At 41.8% G+C, this 23,147-nt stretch overlaps 1 protein-coding gene and 3 non-coding genes across 5 annotated transcripts; 3 read left to right on the forward strand and 1 right to left on the reverse strand.

Moving 5' to 3' along the window:
- Window positions 1–1,724: 1,724 nt before the first annotated feature.
- trnat-cgu (transfer RNA threonine (anticodon CGU)) lies at window positions 1,725–1,797 on the reverse strand. The gene has a single exon. It is a non-coding gene; the product is annotated as a tRNA-Thr (tRNA).
- A 1,672-nt stretch (window positions 1,798–3,469) lies between these two features.
- Window positions 3,470–3,584, forward strand: trnal-uaa (transfer RNA leucine (anticodon UAA)). Its single transcript has 2 exons — window positions 3,470–3,507; window positions 3,539–3,584. It is a non-coding gene; the product is annotated as a tRNA-Leu (tRNA).
- Window positions 3,585–3,835: 251 nt separating this feature from the next.
- Window positions 3,836–3,909, forward strand: trnat-agu (transfer RNA threonine (anticodon AGU)). Its single transcript has one exon. It is a non-coding gene; the product is annotated as a tRNA-Thr (tRNA).
- Window positions 3,910–5,341: 1,432 nt separating this feature from the next.
- LOC133442062 (gastrula zinc finger protein XlCGF57.1-like) lies at window positions 5,342–21,697 on the forward strand. Of its 2 annotated transcripts, XR_009782509.1 has the most exons (3): window positions 5,342–5,571; window positions 18,179–20,752; window positions 21,566–21,697. XR_009782509.1 is itself a non-coding variant. In XM_061719969.1 (2 exons), the coding sequence occupies exons 1-2, from the start codon at window positions 5,407–5,409 to the stop codon at window positions 19,805–19,807; spliced, it is 1,794 nt and encodes a 597-aa protein (XP_061575953.1). In that variant the 5' UTR covers window positions 5,342–5,406; the 3' UTR covers window positions 19,808–21,672. The 2 variants fall into 2 exon arrangements, 1 of the variants encoding a protein (XP_061575953.1); XM_061719969.1 differs by having other exon boundaries at window positions 18,179–21,672.
- Window positions 21,698–23,147: the final 1,450 nt, after the last annotated feature.

A 23,147-nucleotide genomic window follows, 5' to 3' on the forward strand; every position in this document is an offset into this window, starting at 1 on the left:
GGAATCTTTGAGTAAACTGCGAGTATCATTTAAGTAGGCTATCTCGTGGCCGGGCCGAGTGTCCTCTTTTTTGAAAATCAAAATATGGTCACCCTATTCTAAGCGTGCTGAGTCGGCCCTGGATCTGACGTCATCACACTACACGCCACCGATTGGTCGGGGGGCGGGGCCACCAAATGTAGCAACAGCGCCCTCTGCTGTTTATATTGAAACGTAAACATTTTGCTTAACATTCTGCTGTGTATTCCATGTGCAAAAAGCAACATAGGGTGCGTCTGAAATGCCATACTAAAAAGTATATACTAAAAAGTATACTTAAATTTGGCACACTTTTAAGTAAATATCAGTAGTGTGCATTAATTTGGACGTACTATTAAGAACGCACACGGCACTTCCTGCCGTGAATCATCTTACAGGCTCCACATAGATGAGAATTAGAAAGGTGATGGCAGCTTTATTTCTATTTTCTTTCTTCAACACACATGTATTTATATTTAGTTTTACGCTCTAAAAACCATAAAAAGACATTATTTGTTGCACTTATGTCTTACTGTCACCTGAATGAAATGATGTTAACAGACTTATTAAGACATGATAGTAAAAACTTAGAAAAAGATGTTTTCCATGTTCAGAGTTTTATATTTGGTAAACTTGTATTTGTTTAAAGGAAATGTAACGTTAGTCAAAGGAAGCCAATGTTGGTTTGACTGATTTCAGCCACAGTAAGAAGTTATTCAGTAAATGAGCTCTACAGCTCATATGTTGGACGACTACACATTCAGTCTGTCCACTGTTGTCTGTCAGACTCTCTGAGTTCATTAACAGCGTCTGGAGGACATTTCTGAACGTATCAGCTGTTTAAGCTCCTCCTACGTTTCCATTAGAAGCTGTTGTTCACTCGGTGAAACATCAGCAACACTCGTCCTCCATTTCTGAATCAGGACATCTGGGACCGACCTCACGGTCTGCTTAAGACAGACGTCAACGTGCACGAACCAGGATTAGTTCAACCTGGCTTCACATAGCTGCACCTCCTCATCCTGGATCGTCTTCCTGCAGCGGAATCATCCAGGATGAACTCAGGAGGAGATGTCAAGCCTTTCTCACACATCCTGGACTTCTTCTTTCTACTTTCATGCAACAAACCTCCCAACTGTCCCAGAAAAACTACACCAAGATGATCAACAATGAAACTAATCCAACCGTGGAAAACATTTGAAAAAGCAGCAGAGAAAAGCAGCTGGAGATGACTTTGGAGGTCTGGAAAACAAAATGTAATCCTGGATCAATCTGGGAACTTTATATTCAGTTTCTTTCTTAAAAGACCTTAATATCAAGATATAATTGACATTTTTCTGAATAGAATACAAATGATAAATATCACATTTCTAGTATTACCTACAGTATTTAAATGTTGGATCAAGTGTATTTTTCTAATTTCCCAGTTAACTCTTGTTTGTTCAGATGTTTTATTCCAGGTTCAGACACATCTCTGGTTCTTCAGTTGTTCCTGTCTGACACATTCAGATGTTTAGTTTTTTATGTCTAAATCAGAAGAGGAAGTTTAAGAAGAAACAAAGTGTTAGTGGACTAAAGCAGAGAAGAGAGACTGGAAAGCAGCAGTAAGGTCGGCAGATAATCAAGACAGTTTCAGAGGAGAAGGTGAAGACTTGACCCAAACATGTAGGAGAGTCTTTGGTTTTAAACTTACATCATGAGTTTAAAGGCTCTGCTGGGAGTTGAACCCAGGATCTCCTGTTTACGAGACAGGCGCTTTGACCACTAAGCCACAGAGCCTTCGATTGAACAGCCAGGTATGTAGAGACATATGGTGCTTTTACACTAGTACCTACTCAGCACGTTTCTACTCTCCACGTCCCCGTTTTGAGCTTTTAAACTACGGTCCGAGGCGGGTGGAGGCGTGCAGAGCAGATACTTTTTCTGTATCTATTCTGCCGAGGTTCTAAGCGTGCTGAGTCGGTTCTGGATCTGACGTCATCACACTACACGCCACCGATTGGTCGGGGGGCGGGGCCACCAAATGTAGCAACAGCGCCCTCTGCTGTTTATATTGAAACGTAAACATTTTGCTTAACATTCTGCTGTGTATTCCATGTGCAAAAAGCAACATAGGGTGTGTCCGAAATGCCATAGTAAAAAGTATATACTAAAAAGTATACTTAAATTTGGCACACTTTTGAGTAAATATCAGTAGTGTGCATTAATTTGGACGTACTATTAAGAACGCACACGGCACTTCCTGCCGTGAATCATCTTACAGGCTCCACATAGATGAGAATTAGAAAGGTGATGGCAGCTTTATTTCTATTTTCTTTCTTCAACACACATGTATTTATATTTAGTTTTACACTCTAAAAACCATAAAAAGACATTATTTGTTGCACTTATGTCTTGCTGTCACCTGAATGAAATGATGTTAACAGACTTATTAAGACATGATAGTAAAAAAATGATAGTAAAAACTCTGAACATGAAAAAGATGTTTTCCATGTTCAGAGTTTTATATTTGGTAAACTTGTATTTGTTTAAATGAAATGTAACGTTAGTCAAAGGAAGCCAATGTTGGTTTGACTGATTTCAGCCACAGTAAGAAGTTATTCAGTAAATGAGCTCTACAGCTCATATGTTGGACGACTACACATTCAGTCTGTCCACTGTTGTCTGTCAGACTCTCTGAGTTCATTAACAGCGTCTGGAGGACATTTCTGAACGTATCAGCTGTTTAAGCTCCTCCTACGTTTCCATTAGAAGCTGTTGTTCACTCGGTGAAACATCAGCAACACTCGTCCTCCATTTCTGAATCAGGACATCTGGGACCGACCTCACGGTCTGCTTAAGACAGACGTCAACGTGCACGAACCAGGATTAGTTCAACCTGGCTTCACATAGCTGCACCTCCTCATCCTGGATCGTCTTCCTGCAGCGGAATCATCCAGGATGAACTCAGGAGGAGATGTCAAGCCTTTCTCACACATCCTGGACTTCTTCTTTCTACTTTCATGCAACAAACCTCCCAACTGTCCCAGAAAAACTACATCAAGATGATCAACAATGAAACTAATCCAACCGTGGAAAACATTTGAAAAAGCAGCAGAGAAAAGCAGCTGGAGATGATTTTGGAGGTCTGGAATACAATATGTAATCCTGGATCAATCTGGGAACTTTATATTGATGATGATGATGATGATGATGATGATGATGATGATGATGATGATGATGATGATGATGATGATGATGATGATGATGATGAAACAAATGTATATTTGTCAATATTTCATGTTTGAGTTGTCTTAGGGGAAGAGGTGGTTACTTTAAACCAGTTTCTTCTATTTCACATCTGGATAACTCTCCGTGGGTAAAACTGGTAAAACAATGTTTAAATCATCTCTGGAAACCATGATTGTCATGTAAAATTTCATTGATAACTTTGTGAGGTGTTATAGTTGTAGTCAGAATGGCCGAGTGGTTTAAGGCGCCAGACTTAAGGATAATGTACTTTCTTCATGTGTACAGAGTATTCTGGTCTCCCAAGGGAGGCGTTGGTTCAAATCCCACTTCTGACAGTTTCATGCTGCTTTGACCAACAAAGCTCTCTTTCTGTTTACCAACAACGCCACAGTCGGTTAGGGCCCAATAAATCAAAATGTGTACCCAAATCTACTCAAAGGGGATTTTACTACATCCTGACATGAGTGGAACATGGTGTACAACACTTTTATTATGTATTATTTATTTATTATTAACGTTAGTATGTGAGGCCCCGGTTGTTTTTAGAGAAATCCCCATGAAGACGAGGTAAGTGAGGGGTTACGGAGGCCCTGTGGCTTAGTTGGTCAAAGCACCTGTCTAGTAAACAGGAGATCCTGGGTTCAAATCCCAGCAGAGCCTCTAAACCCAACTGTCTTTGGATGAGAGAAAGATTAGAGATGTCTCAGTCATTATGTCTGTTACCAACAACCATGCCATGTTCAAAGTCACTTAAATCACCGTACTTCACCATTCTGGTGCAGGTTTGAACCACAGCAGATTCTCTTGACCATGTCTACGTGCCTAAATACATTGAGTTGCTGCCATGTGATTGGCTGGTTAATGCAAGCCATTAAATATCACATTTTTCGCCAGGCCTGGCTTGCGTGCAAAATTTGGGGCACGTTTATGGGGCAAAAAGGCCCTCATTTTGTCGGAAGAAGGAAAACAAAAAAACAAGGAAAATTCTTACAGATACAATAGGGCCTTCGCACTATCAGTGCTCGGGCCCTAATAAGGACGAGGTTTTTTATATAAATGTGTATAGTTTTTTTATAATGTGTATACAGTTACTTTGTATATAAATGTATATATCTGTTTATCATGTGTGTATTGTCCTTTTTGTATTAATAAATGTGGCTTGTTTCTCTTTCAACTTTGAAGCTTTGTCTCGTTCCTTGTTAAATTATACATATATAGTTTGATTATCCACTTGAAGTGATTGTTAATTATATGACTGGAACAGATAAGATCACATTGAAAAAAAATCAGGGAATACCTTTAATTATAAATAAATACCAACAATAACTGGAGTAAGTAGCCAAAACACAAAGGTTAGGAAGGCGACAAAACCAAATGACCAGAATGACTCAGTGGAAGGTGGAGCTGCTTTATTTTTGGGGCTTTAAGTTTCCATAAAGGACAGACTCTTGGCAGGTACGTTGTCTAGTTGTTCTCCAGGTCCACGTATCTGAAAGAGAAAGAAATTTAATATAAACCATATTAAGGTATAAACCATATTATGGTTTTATAAAGAATTCTAGAATGAGTTTTCCTCCTTCCTCCTCCGTTTGTTGTTGCAGTTCAGTTATTCGTCCAGCAGATGGCGACATTTCCCCGAATCACCGCCCGCCACATGAAGACGCTCTGGGTTCTTTAGTTCTGCTTAGAGTCTCTGTATTTAAATTAAGTGCATGTGAGTGATAGCGTTGCTGAAGAAATGTTTTTTCTGCTTTGATTATCTTCTGTCTTAAACTGAAATAAAAAGGAAGAGTTTTTGTTGTTGATGTAATGTCACTTTCCTGCCACTTGATGTCGCTGTGACGGCTCTCCTGCAGCTGCCGGCGGAGCCCAGCGCCTGAAAGGGAGAGGAATCCACTTAATAGGTTTGAATCAAATGTAATGACGTTACATTTGATTCATACTAGATATTTGTATCATTTACTCCATCATTGTATGTTTGTTCCACACTATTGTAAACCTTGTTGGTGTTTGTTTAGCAACATTTGCTAATAAAGTTTTTAAAAAGAGGTCACGTGGTTCCGGGTTGCGTCATCACAATTTTTGCAGACGAACTTTTAGATTGAAGATCTGCAGGATCAGAACTAAACGAGAACGAAGCAGAACCAGGACTCGGAGATGGACCGGGATCAGAACCAGGACTCGGAGATGGACCGGGATCAGAACCAGGACTCGGAGATGGACCGGGATCAGAACCAGGACTCGGAGATGGACCGGGATCAGAACCAGGACCAGGAGTCCAGCATCAGGACCAAAGCGGGATCTTCCTCTGCTGGTCTGCAGGTCAGTGTTCAGGTCCAGGTTCTGCTGATTCTGATCCAAACACTTTATTTGATTCCGTGTCCGTAACTTTGAACGGAACCGCAGAAAACACAAACACGTGATCTTCCTCGGAGACTTTGAAACGTGTTTCCGTCTGAATATGTGAATGTGGCGGCGACACGGACGCAGCAGTTGGAGATGCTGCTGGTTCTGCTGGAGTTTTATTGTGGTGTTGGAACACACAATCTAAAGTTAAAACACACAATCTAAAGTTAAAACACACAATCTAAAGTTAAAACACACAATCTAAAGTTAAAACACACAATCTAAAGTTAAAACACATGATCTAAAGTTAAAACACACAATCTAAAGTTAAAACACACAATCTAAAGTTAAAACACACAATCTAAAGTTAAAACATAATCTAAAGTTAAAACACACAATCTAAAGTTAAAACACATAATCTAAAGTCTCCACCAACTCGTGAGTGTCTGCAGTTCTGGAAACATCTGGTTGGTTCTACAACCGAGTAGCAGCAACATCTCCAGAGCAGCGGGGTTTGTTGGAGCTCCTATCCCGGGAGGGAGACGCCGCCGGCGGGTTAAAGTCGGAGGAGACGCCATTATTAGCACAAAACCCGCCGTAAAAGGCCGCGTTTTAAACGAGTGGCGTAAAAAACAGCGTTTTCTGCTGTCCATGAACGCCGCTAAATTATATGGCAAGCCACAAGGGCCAAAAACCGGGCTTGAATGAATGCGCTGCCGAACAAAAGCATAGACATATAAACGTAGACGCCCCATGGAGCTGCTGCGATACGTCAACGTCGCCGCCATATTGGATGTTCAAGACTGCACTGTAAACTAATACAAGTAAATAAGACAAGTAATAAGACAAATAAGACTTATTTTCATAAAGTTCCTTTCTACAAAGAAATTTACATTTTACGTCTCATTTATTCATTCACACACGCACTAATATACTTGGGAAACAGTTAGACACCGAATAAAATATATATAATTTTCTCAATGGCAAAAATAAGAACTTTATTGATCCCACATAGGAGTAATTCATGTTGTATCAGCTATAGAGAACAAGGTAGTGCCGAAAAACAACATATATCCCCCCTCAAAAAAAAAAAAAATAGAGAAACATATTTTCTCATCAGCAAAACAAATTTAAAATTTTTCAAATGACAAATTTTCAAATGGCGGCTCATATACTGAAGCTACAGTCCTCCACCTGCAGCGGTCGCGGGTTCGAATCCAGCCAGCGCACCTTTGCTGCGTGTCTTCCCCGTTCTCTCTCTCTACCCCTTTCCAGTCTGCATCTCAATAAAGGGCCACTAGAGCCCAAAAAAATCTTTAAAGAAAAAAAAAAAATGTTATTTTGTTACTTGAAAATTATAAAATATGTTTATGCAAAATATGCTTTGTTGATGAGAAAGTATATTTCTCTATTTTTCTTATTTTTATGAGGGGATATATATATATATATATACTGTATATATATATATATATATATATATATATATATATATATTTATGTATTTATGTATTTGTTTTATCGGCACTACCTTGTTCTCTATAGCTGATATAACATGAATTACTCCTATGTTCTTATTTTTGCCATTGAGAAAATTAAATATATTATATTTGGTGTCTAACTGTTTCCCAAGTAAATTAGTGCGTGTGTGAATGAATAAATGAGACGTAAAACGTAAATTTCTTTGTAGAAAGGCGCTTTATGAAAATAAGTCCATTTACTTGTATTAGTTTACAGCGCAGTCTTGAACATCCAATATGGCGACGACGTTGACGTACGGCTCAGCGCTCGATTGGGCGTCTACGTATATATGTCTATGAACAAAAAACGCTGTAAAAAGCGGCGTTTTCTACGAGTGGCTTAAAAAGCAGCGTTCATGAACGCGTGTAAAAAAACTGCGTTTTTACAACTATGACGTGCGTAAAATACGCTGCTTTCGTTCAAACTTAAGATCACACCCCCTCTGAATTTTCCAGCCACGAAAAGTGAACTGTTAGGAGCCAATGAGAAAGGAATCAGAGCAGAACACACCAATGTCTGTGTACTTAGGTTAACGTTGCTGCAACTGAAGAGGGGCACCACGTTGACTTGAAATGTGAACAATGTAATGTTAACTGAATATTATATTGTTGTGTAAAGTTTGTGTATTGCTTTCTAGCTAAATCAAAAGCTCTTGATGACAAACAGATGTTACTTTTGTTCAATTGTGGTCAAGTATTGGGACGCCTGGTTGGTTGAGGGAGAGATACGGCGGTACAGAACTCTGCTCTGTCAGTTCAGTAACCTGGTGGTGACTGTGAGGGAAACTTATCACACCTGGAAACCAGGTATCTGTGTGTCCAAGCTTCACTTATCACACCTGGCAACCAGGTATCTGTGTGTCCAAGCTTCACTTATCACACCTGGCAACCAGGTATCTGTGTGTCCAAGCTTCACCTATCACACCTGGCAACCAGGTATCTGCTTCACTTATCACACCGAACAGAACAGGAAGAAAGCAACCAAATTCTGCAGGGTCTGTTCACCCCGCCCGGAGGATCCTTCCAGTGTCATATGACTTTTACGAGCCGTTCAGATTTGTGCATTTTCGGTACGTAAGTAAAATGCAAACCACGCCTCGGTCTCCTCCGCTGCTGAAACCACGCCCACAACTAACTCCACCGGCCGGAGCGTCTGCCATTGTTCAGAAGCGGTGAATCGTGTGGCTGTTTCAACGAGGGACCGTAAAAATGAGGTTTTGCATCGACACTTACCCTCATAAAAGGATCAGTACCAACAGCACGGACTACGGCAACTGCACACGAGTCAGCGGTAAGAACATACATTTTTTATGTTATTTATATTTGTTTACAAGTAGGATCTTTGCACTGGCTAAGTATTTAGCTCAGCTCCGGTGTTACTCCATGTTACGGAGCTCAATTAGTACCGTAATACATTTTTTATCCTTTATTTATTCAGGAGGGTTCCATTGAGATACAATATCTCTTTTGCCAGGGAGTCCTGGTCAAGATGGCAGCAGAAATTTTTTTTTTTCTTCTGTTCATGGTTTCAGATCTTCCAAGCACCTGAAGCTGTTCAACGACACCTTCAGAAGACGCACGGCCCTTCCTTGAGCCAGCAATAGTGCATACATGTTATTTATATACAACTTATGTTCTTTTATTTTTTTAACAATAAAATTGCCATTTGTGAACCTTCAGTGTTGTGATTTCTTTACAGTCAACATGATTAATTTGTCTTGTAACATAAGAAATGAAATGATGAGGAATCTGAGTAAATAACTGTGGTGTACCTGTTTAGAATTCAATTAAATCTTCCTGTGTGAAGACGAGGTGACTAAAGGCTGATTTATGGTTCTGCGTTACACCAACGCGTACCCTATGCCGTAGGCCCTACGGCGTAGGGTACGCGTCGATTTAACGCAGAAACCGTAAATCAGGCTTTAAGATCCGTTTACACCGTGTAACTGAATGAGAGCGTCCGACTATCGCGCCGAGCTGCGAGACATCGGACGCTCTCTGTCCACACTGAAACCGTTAAACTCGGGGCCAGTTAGGACAGTCCAATAGAAAAAAAAAAGCAATGGAATTGATTTTGTCACTGAAGTTCGATCGCATGGCATGGGACACGCTTGTACGGAGCCGCTGCTCTTCTCCCAGAGAGGCTTTGTTCCCTCCCCTGCTACACGTCATTCAAGCAGCCAATCAGCAAAGAGCCTCATTATCATAGCCCCGCCTCCCCTCAGAATCCCTCACAGAAAATCAGGTTAGAAGTGGTAAAACTAGAGACATGGCCCAGAGGGTGAATTTCTGATTTATGTAGAATAAAGAAGCTTTTGATTGTTTTTAAGACATTCAAGACCTGTTTAAAATATACATTAAATGCTATAATAGGTCTCCTTTAAGCTGAAGATGAGAAATTATCAGGTCTTGCAAATATCTCGGAGCTAGTTTATTTAGGATATTTATACACAAGTAATAACATTTTGAATTGGATTCAAAATGGGGTTTTACGGGGAGTCTATGGAGGGATGCTAACTCAGGAAAGATGTGGTCTCTTGCTGATTCCTGTCAGCATTCGTGCTGCTGCATTTTGGATCAACTGGAGGATATTCAGAAAATTACTGACATCCTGCTAATGGGTTGGTTGGTGATGGGAAGGTTTATTTATTGTGTTTATTTGTAAATATATGGTGACAATAGATTTTGGGTGACAAACTTCCTTGTTCTGTGATAATTTTTCTGTTTGTTCATAACAGCTACACGTATCACATACAATCTCAGAATGAAGAAAGAAGCCTTATTTGTTTGAAATATTTCCCCTATGAGGTAGAGTGTTACACAAGGTACTCCCGGGCATCAGATGTGGAGCTTCCTCGACGTCTCCTTGGTGAGGTTTTCTAAGCTTGTCCCACTGGGAGGAGACCCAGGACCAATGGAGGGAATCTGTCTCTCAAATGGCCTGGAATGTCTTGGGTCGCCCTTAGATGAGCTTGACAAAGTGGCTAGGAAGTCAAAAGTCTTGGCTTTCCTGCTTACGCTACTGCCCCTGCGAACCAACCACGGATAAGCAGAGGAACATGGGTAGATGTTATGTTTTGAATGTATTATCATGTTTAAAATGTGGTTTATAAGTATAGTGTAAAAATAACCGTGCTTCACGCTGTAAAGTCCAAGGCTGACGCCAGTATTTATGTGAACCTGTCATTTCCAAAAGCTCTGCACATGGTCAGAGGCAGGAGTAGATTTTGTTTACACCAATGAAAAGTTTAGAACTATGGACATTTCAGCAACACAAAGTGAGGAAATTTTCCTCTGCTGATTTTACCTCTGAATCTATTCTTTTTTTTTTGTTTTTTTGTGGAAATTCTGGTTATCAAGAACAGTGAGACATCCAGGTTAAAAGCAAAACACATTTATTTCTAATGCATGCAAAAGGAAAGGGTCTCAGGGTGTACGGAGAATAAAGGGAGGCTCTTTGTGCATCTATGTTATATAGAGTTAGATTACACATGTCTGTCTGAGACAGAATGTCCTTGGGGTGTCACGTAACCCTGCATTTTATCATTATCTGTGTTTTCAGATTATGAGCATCCTATGCCTCAGCAGTAAATCTACCAAATGGTACTGTTTTTAACTGGTTCCGCTCCTATCTCACAGATCGATCTTTCTTTGTAAGTTTGGATACATGTTCCTCCAGAATGCATGAAATTAAGTGTGGGGTCCCCCAAGGGTCAATTTTAGGTCCGCTTCTTTTTAACCTTTACATACTTCCCTTGGGGGACGTCATCAGGAGACACGGCATCAGCTTCCACAGCTACGCTGACGACACACAGCTGTACATCGCCGTGTCTCCTGATGACACAGGGCCACTTGATGCCCTTTTTAACTGTACTTTAGATATTAAGTCATGGATGGCAGATAATTTCCTACAGCTCAACCAGGACAAAACAGAGGTTTTAGTTATTGGTCCTGAAGGCCAGAGAGAGAAACTTTTACCAAAACTACAAGATTTTAAACCTTTGAAATGTGTAAAGAACTTTGGTGTTATTTTTGACTCTGAGCTCACTTTTATTCCACACATAAAGAATATTACGAAGATAGGTTTTTCCCATCTTAAGAATATAGCCAGAGTCCGCCCGTTTCTCTCTCAGGCCAGCACGGAGGTGCTGATGCATGCTTTTATCTCTAGTCGTTTGGATTATTGTAATGCCCTGCTCTCTGGTCTTCCTAAAAAGAGTATTAAGAACCTACAATTACTACAGAATTCAGCCGCTCGCGTGCTGACAAGGACCAGAGGGCGGGAGCACATTACACCTGTTTTAAAATCGCTGCATTGGCTCCCCGTCCGCTTCAGGATTGATTTTAAGGTTCTTTTACTGGTTTTTAAGTGTCTTAACGGTCTTGGGCCTTCTTATTTATCTGACCTGTTTTTACCGTATCAACCCTCACGGACCCTGAGGTCCTCTGGCACCGGCCTTTTAACCATTCCCCGAACCGGGACTAAAACCCACGGTGAGGCTGCATTCAGCCATTATGGCCCTTATCCATGGAACAGCCTGCCAGAGAACCTCAGGAACGCAGAGAACGTTGATATTTTTAAAAGGAGGCTCAAGACACACCTTTTTAGGTTGGCTTTTATCTGATCTCATTTACCTAGTCTTTTCAGCTATTTATTGTATTTACTTTTTTAGCTTTTTTATTATCTTTAAACCTTTAATCCATTTTAGTGACTTTGTATTTTATGTTATTTATTATTCATCTTAAGTTTTGTATAGATTTCTCTAAAATTTTACACTTTTTAGGCATTTTTTACTTTCTTTTAATCTTTTAGTTTTTAGCTCCAGTGTTTCCTCAGGGGGGTCGTCCAACCTGGGAGGTGTGCCTGCTCTGCCCATGGGGGTGTCGTCATGGGGGTCCCTCAGGCCTGGGTAGCTGGGGGTGGGACTCCACCTTCTGTGTGGGGCCTGTCCTGGTCTGTCCGGGTTGGGGGGGTCTCTGTGGCGATGCTCCTTGTGGTCATGGCCGGTGGAGCCTCTCGGTGTGGACGGCCACCCATAGGTAGTGTTTTCCTCACCTGGATCGTTAGTGCTAAGCCATGTCAGCAGTCCACTTATTGTGTGTGTGTGTGTGTGTGTGTGTGTGTGTGTGTGTGTGTGTGTGTGTGGGCGTGTGAGTGTGTGCACATGTGTATGAGTGTGAGTGAGGGTGTGTGTATGCGTCGGGGGGGTGGGGTCGTATGGGATGTTTTAAATTGTACTTTTGATTGTTATTTTATTTTGTATGTAAAGCACCATGAGTTGCATTTACACTGCATGTGTATGGGATGTTTTAAATTGTACTTTTGATTGTTATTTTATTTTGTATGTAAAGCACCATGAGTTGCATTTACACTGCATGAGTTGGTGCTATATAAATAAATAAAGTTTAAGTTTAAATAAGTTTCTCTTCTGTGCTCACGGAACAGCTGCTTCTGTCCTGTATGATCAACATGACTAATCTGAAGTGGTTACATAGGTGTCATTGGTAAATTTCCATCATACTTTACAGATAATAATGGGCACATTAATCCTCAATAAGGCATTAGACATTCATTTCACTATTCAAAGGCCACCTACTACTATTAATGTACCAAGTAAAAGTAAAGCCATTACCATTTATAATTCTTCTTAAATTGGTAAATATCCCACTTTTAATGCTGGAATCTATGTACAGGGTGGTGGGTCGGGGGAGGGATTCATTAATGACCCCCGTTCTGGCCTCCCTTCACTGGCTCCCTGTCTCTTTTAGAATTAATTTTAAAATACTATTGTTTGTTTTTAAGTCACTAAATGGGTTGGCACCAAAATATATCTCAGACCTCCTACATGTTTATACTCCCTCAAGGTCTTTGAGGTTTCTACTCAGTCGCGTCTCGTTGTTCCAAAAACTAGGCAAAAAATCAGGGGCGACCGTGCTTTTTCAGCAGTAGCCCCTAAACTCTGGAACGAGCTACCTCCCCACATAAAAATGGCCCCCACCCTCGAAATTTTTAAATCTTGTCTTAAAACGTATTTTTATTCTTTGGCTTTTAATCCAGCGTGAGAGTTGTGTGGTCTCTGTCCTGTCTTTTATGTTTCTGAATCACTGGTTGTTGTCTGTTTGGTGTGTTTTTATTTCGTGCTTTTATGTGCTTTTATCTATTTTACTCTGTTTTTAGTTTTTACTATTTTATTATGTCTTGTTTTACTTATTGTGCAGCACCTTGGTAACCTTGTTGTTTTTAAAATTTGCTATATAAATAAAGTGGATTGGATTGGATTGGGATGAAAAGACATGTCTGCAAGGTTCTCATCCACAAAGTCATAAATCAGCATATTGCAGAGCCGTCAACTGCAACTGCCTACTAAAATGACAGACCTTTGTATAACATGACACTCGGGTCACAACTTAAGAAACTGTTGAGGAATTTATCAAAAACCAGTTCAGAAGTCGGCTCGTGGTATAGAGAGGTTTTAATCAGTTAAGCCGGCGGTCGACATGACCAGCACAGATCGAGTCTGTATTTGGTGTGTCGACCCAGATGGGTTCCAGTGTTTCCTCTAGGAATTTTTTCAGCAGTGGGGGCATGCTTCCCAGGGGGGTGGCGGCGGCGGCGGCGTTGACTAGGCCCGGCCCAAAGCAATCGGCGCGTGGAAACTCAACAACAATAACGCCTGGCATGAGTGTCACAATACTTAATTGTGGCTCATGATACTATACCATCCAAATTATAGCAATAGCACTGATTTGACTAGATGTGTTAAGAGCACAGTATTCTAGTTTAACTTGAATACTCTCACATAGAAATTAAGGTCTCACTGCAGTCCCTCTGGTTGAACCAATACAAAACAGGTATCTGAAATACACAACACTGTATGAGTTATGAAAAATCACAATGTAACGAGGGTGTAAATACACAGTTTAACTTGAATACTCACATAGAAATGAAGGTTGAATACTAACCTAAAAAAACAAACCAGCAATGCCATTTTTCTCAATGTTTAGGGATAAGGAGTTTCTTCAACAGGTCACTTTTTTCTGCAACTCTGTCATTGTCAAGGGACATGAGGATCTTTCTCTGTGGTCATAAGCATGAATGCTTCCAGGTGTTCTTGTGACTGTGCGTTCCCCCCTCACAAAAGAAAAACAGAGAAACATATTTTCTCATGAACAAATTTAATTGTCTGAAAGATGGTTCAAATGTTATTACATTGACCGAAAAATGTTATTTTGTTACTTGGAAAATTTTAAATATGTTTTGTTGGTGAGAAAATATGTTTCTCTATTTTTCTTATTTTTGTGAGGGGGATATATATTGTTTTTAGGCACTACCTTGTTCTCTATAGCTGATATAACATGAATTACTCCTATGTGGGATCAATAAAGTTCTTATTTTTGCCATCTGAGAAAATTAAATATATTATATTTGGTGCCTGTTTCCAACAATATTTTTCATGTGGGAAGTCAGGATGACATTCCCTTGTTCCAAATGCACTATTGTTCTTATTCTACCAAAGTCCATGTTGTGCACCTTTCCAAAAAGACACATGTTTACAGCACCAATAATTTCTGTATTAATTGTGATTTTTGATCGATTTCTTTTTATGTTTTGAAGATAATTTTAAAAATAAAACCGGGTTAAACTTTAGCCAAAACGAGGCGTAGTTTAATAGAAAAACACAGAAAAACTCCCACAGGGAACTCAGAACTTCTTCACAAATAACTTAAAAATCACAGAGAGGAAAAAAAAAACATCAGCAAACTAACAAACAAAGCAACAAAGCTTAGAGTTAAGAAAACGAACCAGCAATGCCGATTAACAACTCGCAGCCGCTCCTTAACTTTTCCTCCCGGGCTGCAGGTGGTTTAAGGATGATTTATGGTTCCGCGTTAAATCGACGCAGAGCCTACGGCGTAGGTTACGTGGAGACGCGCGCCGTACGTTGCGCGTCGCCGCTTAACCTACGGCGTAGGTCTGCGTCGATTTAACGCGGAACCATAAATCAGGCTTCACAGCGCGACTCACTGTCCGCCGCGCAGCTCCTCGCCACGCCGACTCCGCGCTCATATATGTAATACATTTATAAAGCCCATATATTTATAAAGCCCCGCCTGGCCGAGCCCTAACACTGTGGCGGGCCACCATCCGTCCTGGAGTACTGGCCGATCACACAGATGGCCAGTCCGCCCCTAATAAGTCTACCTTTTCTCCGGTAATTCGCTGCCTTTTTTTCTTACGGCGACTTCTCCTTTTTTTTTTTCTTACGACTCTGACTCTGACTCTGACCTGGTGCCTGACGTGATGTCACTTTAGGCCGCGCTCTCGCGAGTAATTAACTCCAATAGGATCCCCCAAACACCCCACTCCCTCCCCTCCCCTCCCCCCACCGTTGCGCTCATCATCACACAGGCTGTGCTGTGAAGGTGGAGAGATGCGGCGATGGTGCATTTGCAAAAAAAAAAAAATTATAATAAAAAAAAAATTTCAGGGGTGGCGGCTATGATTTAGCAGTGGCGGACCGCCACTGCTGAATGAATGTAGAGGAAACACTGGGTTCAGTCAAAGGGTTTTTATACAAAAGTTACAGGAATAAACCAGCCCAGTGAGAGCCAGTCAGAGCTGTGAATCTTTAGCTTTGGGACCACCCCTGAGGGATCAGGAAGTCCGTATGGTCTTTGTCTCTGTGGGGGCTGGAAGTGGGGGCCATTCCCCCGGTGTCATCTCGGCAGGGATGCAAGACGCCGGAACTTGAGTGAGACAATAGCTCACAGACGAAAATCACCCCATGGGGTGATCTAGTGTTCCGAGTCTGTTTGAGTCAACTTCCAAGGTGTGATCTTCTACATGGGGGTAGGAAGTTTGAAGCTAACACAAAGGTGTTGGGTCCTAGTTCAAAGCCCTGCAGGAGGTAGAACTGGGGCAACCTGCCCCTGCAGGGGGCCAAGCTGCTTCATCAAAACACATAAAGAAGTTATTTGCATTCAACAAACACAACAGCAGGAGTGGCAAAGGAGCCTGCTGGTTATATTTGTGCAACATGATTTGGGGCAAAGTCGCTATGTAAATCCCTTTATTCAGCATTGATCTGCCACCTGCTCCATCTCCTGCATCAGTCAACTCTTCTGATGGTGGTGAAGCCAGCAAGACCAACCAAACAGACAGTGGGCTGTCACGTTAGGTAGTACCCCTCGATAATTCCTCCCGAGTCCTTTTCTCTCCCCATAACTCCTCCTCAGGGAGCAGGGAGGAAATAACACGCCCTGCATTTACATTGCCTGTTAAACAGGAAGAGTTTCTCTTGCATATCTTGCATTTAGTGTGTCCCAGTGTTCTGCTTTGATCCATTAAATCATTTGGAAAAATCACATAATAATCCAGTAAAATTGCGCACACAGAAATCTTCATAATTGACACGGCAGGTTATTTATCGATCCGGTACGTGTTCACAGCACGTCCTAGGTTGACATAAGTTGACACATACAGTACATCATCACGTTGTGAGCGTGTCATTGGGTTGTATTTTTTCACAGTATTTTTTTAACGCCACTTCCCGTCAAAAGGGAGGTGACGTCATTCATGGGATTTCTGTATTTAGAAAAAAAATAACAAAACGATTTACATTTTTTTGGTAGTTATTTGCACTTTTTGGCAATTTATTTAGTTAGTATGGTCTTGCAACATACAGCTTATTAAAATTGGCGTATATGGGTTGTTTTGATGTATAGGACATAAGAATACTCAATAAAATGGCAGTATCCTATGCAAAAATGTAAAAATATGCATAGATGGACTTGTTCTATGGTAGGTCCAAAAGGGTTAAACAAACATTAATCATCCAGTGATAATAATGGGGTTGTATCTAAAAACACTGACCGTAGGATGGGTTTTTTCCCTTGCCCTGTTGGTGGAATCTTGAAATTCCAAAGTTTCTGGCAAACTTCACCCCAAAAGGTTCCTCAGGACTTCCTTCAGTGTTTTTTTTTAGGCTTGGCAGTGACGGTCAAAAGTTTGAAGAAATAGTTCTAGACTTTACAAGTCTAGAGAACAGATATTACTTTAAAAAAAAAAAAACATTAAACTAGTCAACAATAAATCTATACGAGGACAGGAAGCTGTATAACTGCACTGCAATTTCCAACTGACCAGCAAGAATTCGCTTGGTGATTTGTGTGGATGAAGAGGTCCCACACTGGCAAAGGTGTGGGACTGGCAAAAGTGGTCCTTAAGGAGAAGCAAAACGTGCTCAGTAAGATACTTTATATTGCAGGCAACATAGAAATGTTTGCATGTAAATTATTAGATCATGATCAAATGAAAAGCACTACAGTACATAAGCATTTAAGTTGTGTATGTTACCCCTCAGAGCCACCCAAACACATGCCGCTCCTTGATAAAATGAGGACTTAAGAAGAGCAGAGGAGTTTGTGCTGCTCATGCAAAAGCATTACACCTTTACACTGGCGGTCTCCAGTGACAAAAGTGCGACCTATGGTGAGATTTTACCCATCCTGCAAAAGCTACAGCAACACTACACCGTGCAGGAAGAGAACTCTGCCTTGGTTGTATTTGTCACTGGCTCACTGGCTTTATTTTTGACTGCTCAGTTCATATATCTTTTAAAAAAGACAATTTTATTTATTTTTTTTTTTTTTGTTTTAGAAACATTTTGGAATCGTGGAATTGTCAGAGAATGATGCATGTTGTATTTGTTCATTTCTACAGGAGAATATTTATTTTATATTGGTGATGCTAATCAACTTTTTGTTGTCTCTTTTTTCCCAAATGAGAATTGATAAGGGAATCGATAAAAACCGAATCGTTAAGCAGAATGAAAATTGGTTGGAAGATCTTATCAATGCCCATCCTTATTAATGAACTATTTTGATGGTTTTCGTGTTAGTAGCTTTAAGCATTTACACTTTTGATTTGACGTACTGAGATGTTTCATCTGAAGGTCTCTGGCTGTCAATAACAGCACTTTAGACAGACAGCACTTTATAGAAACTGAAAAGCTTTTGTGAGTCAGCCAACAAGATGATTTAATTCTTCTTCTCTGTCCTTACAGAAACATAAAGGCAAAGAGAGACCCACAAGTTATCGTTGTGATCACTGCAAGAAAGTCCTCACCACTTCATCAGGTCTGAGAATACATAAGATGATTCACACTGGAGATAAACCGTTCACTTGTGATCAGTGTGGAGCAGCTTTTATCACTAAAAGTAAACTAAAGATTCACCAACGTATTCACACTGGAGATAAACCATTCACTTGTGATCAGTGTGGAGCAGCTTTTACCACATCAGGTTATCTAAGGACTCACCAACGTATTCACACTGGACATAAACCATTCACTTGTGATCAGTGCGGAGCAGCTTTTACCCAACAAAGTAATCTAAGGACTCACCAACGTATTCACACTGGAGATAAACCGTTCACTTGTGATCAGTGTAGAGCAGCTTTTACCCAACAAAGTCATCTAAGGACTCACCAACGTATTCACACTGGAGATAAACCGTTCACTTGTGATCAGTGTGGAGCAGCTTTTACCAGAAAAGATCAACTAAAGATTCACCAACGTATTCACACTGGTGATAAACCGTTCACTTGTGATCAGTGTGGAGCAGCTTTTACCACTTCAAGTAATCTAAAGATTCACCAACGTATTCACACTGGAGATAAACCGTTCACTTGTGATCAGTGTGGAGCAGCTTTTACCCAAAAAAGTAGTCTAAAGATTCACCAACGTATTCACACTGGAGATAAAATATTCACTTGTGATCAGTGTGGAGCAGCTTTTACCAGACGAGATAATCTAAGGACTCACCAACGTATTCACACTGGAGAAAAACCATTTAGGTGTGATCAGTGTGGAGCAGCTTTTACTGAGTCAGGTAGTTTAAGGACTCACCAACGTATTCACACTGGAGATAAACCGTTCACTTGTGATCAGTGTGGAGCAGCTTTTACCCAACGAGGTAGTCTAATGACTCACCAACGTGTTCACACTGGAGAAAAACCATTCAGATGTGAACAGTGTGGAGCAGCTTTTACCACATCAGGTAGTCTAATGATTCACCAACGTATTCACACTGGAGATAAACCGTTCACTTGTGATCAGTGTGGAACAGCTTTTACCCAACAAAGTCATCTAAGGACTCACCAACGTATTCACACTGGAGAAAAACCGTTCAGATGTGAACAGTGTGAAGCAGCTTTTACCACATCAGGTAGTCTAATGATTCACCAACGTATTCACACTGGAGAAAAACCATTCAGATGTGAACAGTGTGGAGCAGCTTTTACTGAGTCAGGAAGGCTAAAGATTCACCAACGTATTCACACTGGAGATAAACCGTTCACATGTGATCAGTGTGGAGCAGCTTTTACTGAGTCAGGAAAGCTAAAGATTCACCAACGTATTCACACTGGAGATAAACCATTCAGATGTGATCAGTGTGGAGCAGCTTTTACCCAACAAGGTCATCTAAAGATTCACCAACGTATTCACACTGGAGATAAACCATTCAGATGTGAACAGTGTGGAGCAGCTTTTACCCAACAAGGTCATCTAAAGATTCACCAACGTATTCACACTGGAGATAAACTGTTCACTTGTGATCAGTGTGGAGCAGCTTTTACCACATCAAGTCAGCTAAAGAGACATCAACGTACTCACACGAGTGATAAATTCTAAAGATGTGATCAGTATGAAGTGTGGAATTGCAAAAAACACCTCTCCACAGCAAAAAAAAAGCAAAATAATCAGACAACGTCATACCAAAACTTGAAAGACTAACATATGATGCCCCCTGGACACCTCCTGGGAAGGTGTTCCTGGCATGTCCCACCAGGAGAAGATACAGGACACACCGGAGGGAATATCTTTTGGCTGGCCTGGGAACGTCTCTGGATCCCACAAGAAGAGCTGGAGGAAAATGTGTGGGGTGAGGGAAGTCTGGACATCTCTGCTCAGACTGCTGCCCCCGCTAAACAGTCCCACATCAAGTGGATGAAGATGGATGGATGGACGAAATCCATATATCTGCAAAAAGTACAACTTTATTGTTACACCATACTGAGATACAGAATTGAATCTAACTATTCCACAAATATTGCATTAGCACATCTCTAACATCTCTGCCTTCCTCCTCTCCACCCCGAGTCACTGCCACCACTGGCTGAAGTGGTGCTGCTGCAGGTTCATCCTATGATGTTTCATAAGTCTTTCCATGACTTTCACACAGATTATGCAGTGGACAGGAAGTCATCACCATTCATTTCACCAGTCGGACATCACAGAAGGCAACCTGCTGAATTCATCTTCCACAACCACTCGTGCTCGATTGACTTTGTGCTTAAACGCAGACTGTTCTGCTGTCAGTCGTCCAGTGTCATGGAATGGTTTCAAGAGCCAGTCCTGCAAAGGATAAGTAGATTCTCCAAGAAGGAAATACCCAGCAGTCTCTGTATATTCCTGATGTGAAATAGGAAGATGTTCCTCCGACTGGCTAACTCCTGTGTATGTATTATATATGTAATCAACCATTTGTCCTTGAGAGCTGAACTTTCAGGATCGATTCCTCGAATGCTTTGCTAAATTTTCCCCTTTTTAACATTTCTTGATATTTTGATGTTAAAGGTATTGTGACATCATTTTTAACATGCTTTTAACACTATTAAAAGTCTTGGCCAACATCCCTCAAATGTGTCTAAAAGAGTGTAACAAGAAAATATTCACTCTAGTACTCTATTCCTGGCTTTTTATTACAGTGTTTTTTTGCGCCGTGAAAAATGCTTCCTTTCCCCCTTTCCTGTCAATCATTTCGCCGCTCCTCCTCCAAACCTCCTCCTCCTCCAGCCATACGCTCACAGCGGCGTCGGAGCGACAGGCGAAGCATGCACGGAAAAGCAGCACGGCCAACCACAGCAAACAATCATAAAAATAAAGGCATGCAAGCAGCAGTGTCACTTTATCTTAAGTCCAGTCAGTGGCCGCGGGTGTTCTTAGCAGTTTTCCTCCGGTGATTAGAACAAAAGAGGCTCTAAACACTAAACAGCTCCGTGTTAAGCCTGATTTATGGTTCCGCGTTAAATCGACGCAGAGCCCTACGCCGTAGGGTTCAGCGTACGGTGCGCGTCGCCGCGTAACCCTACGCCGTAGGCTCTGCGTCGGTGTAACGCGGAACCATAAATCAGCCTTTATGGTGCGCTGGAGAGGAGAGGAGGCAGGGAGCTGGGTGGAGGGGGCGGTGATTTAGCGGGCCGTTACGTAACGGCCCGCCACCAAACCACATGCGCCGTTTTTGCACAGTTATGCGGAAAATCCCAGAAAGCACACAATACACTGAATGTTAAAAGTTCGTTGTTTTTTGGGTGTAATTGATGTCAAGACCCCCAACAAAACACAAAAAATCAAGAAAAATGTGTTTTTCATGTCACAATCCCTTTAAAGCCACTGTTTTTGGCAATTTCTGTACATTTAATACATTTCAGTAGCCTTTTACCTGAAGTCTCCATTAACACCAAACTTGGCACTATTAATTTTTTGGATTGTACTTGTGAAGCGTAACAGGTTTGAGGACGATTTGTTAAAAAACTTAATCGTACAGAATATATCATGTTTCATATCATATTTACCAAAAAGATCATAACAGTGTTAACATATGGATATTTAGTAAAATCCATGAATAGCGGAAATAAAACGTCAGAATTTCAAAAAGTGATTTGAACTTTGAAAAGTTGCGGTTCTTCCCGCACACATCAAGGCTGGCGTACACACATTTCTGAGGTTTTGGCGACACTCATTGGTGACTCAGTGAAGTCCAGAATATGAGGAAACATGACGTCAACAATAAGTTCAATACCACACGTGAAGGACATGACAGTCCCCACATCACCAGTGTTGTGCTACGTCCAGTGATCATGTGAACTCTGAACTTATAAATGTTTGTGAATATTTTGTGAACGTGTATTTCAACTTTAAAAGCGCTTGCCTCGGGACTGCCCGGGGAATCTGCACGAGGAAGCTCCATACCACGGAGCGCACTGCGCTCTGCTCTTCCTCACAACCTCTCATCCTGAGCAGCTGGTTCTTTGGCTCCGGGCCAAGGATCCCATCGTTCTCCCCCCCGGCTGGGGCGAGACAGGAGGCCCGCGTCGGACCGGGCCCGCGGAGCCCGCCCGTTGGAGCCGCGGTCTCCGGGAGGCTCCGGCCTCTCACTAAACTCTGTCCTCTTTAAGTTGCAGATCCGAGCTCACGAGCCCTGGCGCTCCCGGCCATCAGATCGGGAGATTGCTGCGACTTGAAGCTCCGACTGAAGCCCCCCTTCCCCGCTCCGAGCTCCTGTTGCATCAGGAACCGGGACGTTTTCCTGGACAGACGCCCGGCGTCTCGCCCAGCTGTGAGCTGCCTTGCCGGGCCCGGACGGCCGCACATCGGCGACCGGCGAGCAGGGACGCGCGGCAACGAATGACCGCCCCCCCCCCCCCAGCGCACCTAGGACTGCGTGAGAGCCTCCGTTGATCCGGACCCGCCGCTGTCCATCCCAGGGGAAGGGACAGGGACCGAGAGACTGACTGGGAAACCCCCAGCAGGACCTCGACCCGCAGTCGACAAAGCCCGCAGCTGCCCGACCCGGATTCCGAGGAGGCGTGAGCTCATGAGCCCTGGTGATCAGTAAAACTTAGAGCGGTTCAGAACTGAGATTACTGCATACATCATCATCATTGTGTTCGTTATGTTGTAGTCGCCATTTTCTGCCAGTCATTCACATTTGAAACGCCCGCGTTTGCCATCCGGTCTAGTTGCACGTGGCGAGGACGCGTCCATCTTTAAAATACCAGAGTCCTGCCATCTTTAAACACTGCAGCCACGTTGTTTGAACCTGTTTTGTTGGTGTTTATTATTGTTTGAGTCCATGCATTTAACTTTCATTTCATTTTTATAGTTGTTGTTTTTTCTTGTTAGTTAATGGTTTTTGTTTATCGTAGTGTGCCATCAGGATTTATTTTGGGTATTTATTTACATCTGCTTT

Source organism: Cololabis saira, chromosome 4 (genome assembly GCF_033807715.1).
Source record: "Cololabis saira isolate AMF1-May2022 chromosome 4, fColSai1.1, whole genome shotgun sequence".
NCBI lineage: Eukaryota > Metazoa > Chordata > Actinopteri > Beloniformes > Belonidae > Cololabis > Cololabis saira.

Excerpts from the sequence above, each read along its gene's own strand:
- LOC133442062 (XM_061719969.1), top strand. The coding sequence starts at position 5,407 with ATGGACCGGGATCAGAACCAGGACTCGGAGATGGACCGGGATCAGAAC. Across the intron at positions 5,572-18,178 it reads CTTCCTCTGCTGGTCTGCAG|AAACATAAAGGCAAAGAGAG; the intron begins GTCAGTGTTCAG and ends CTGTCCTTACAG.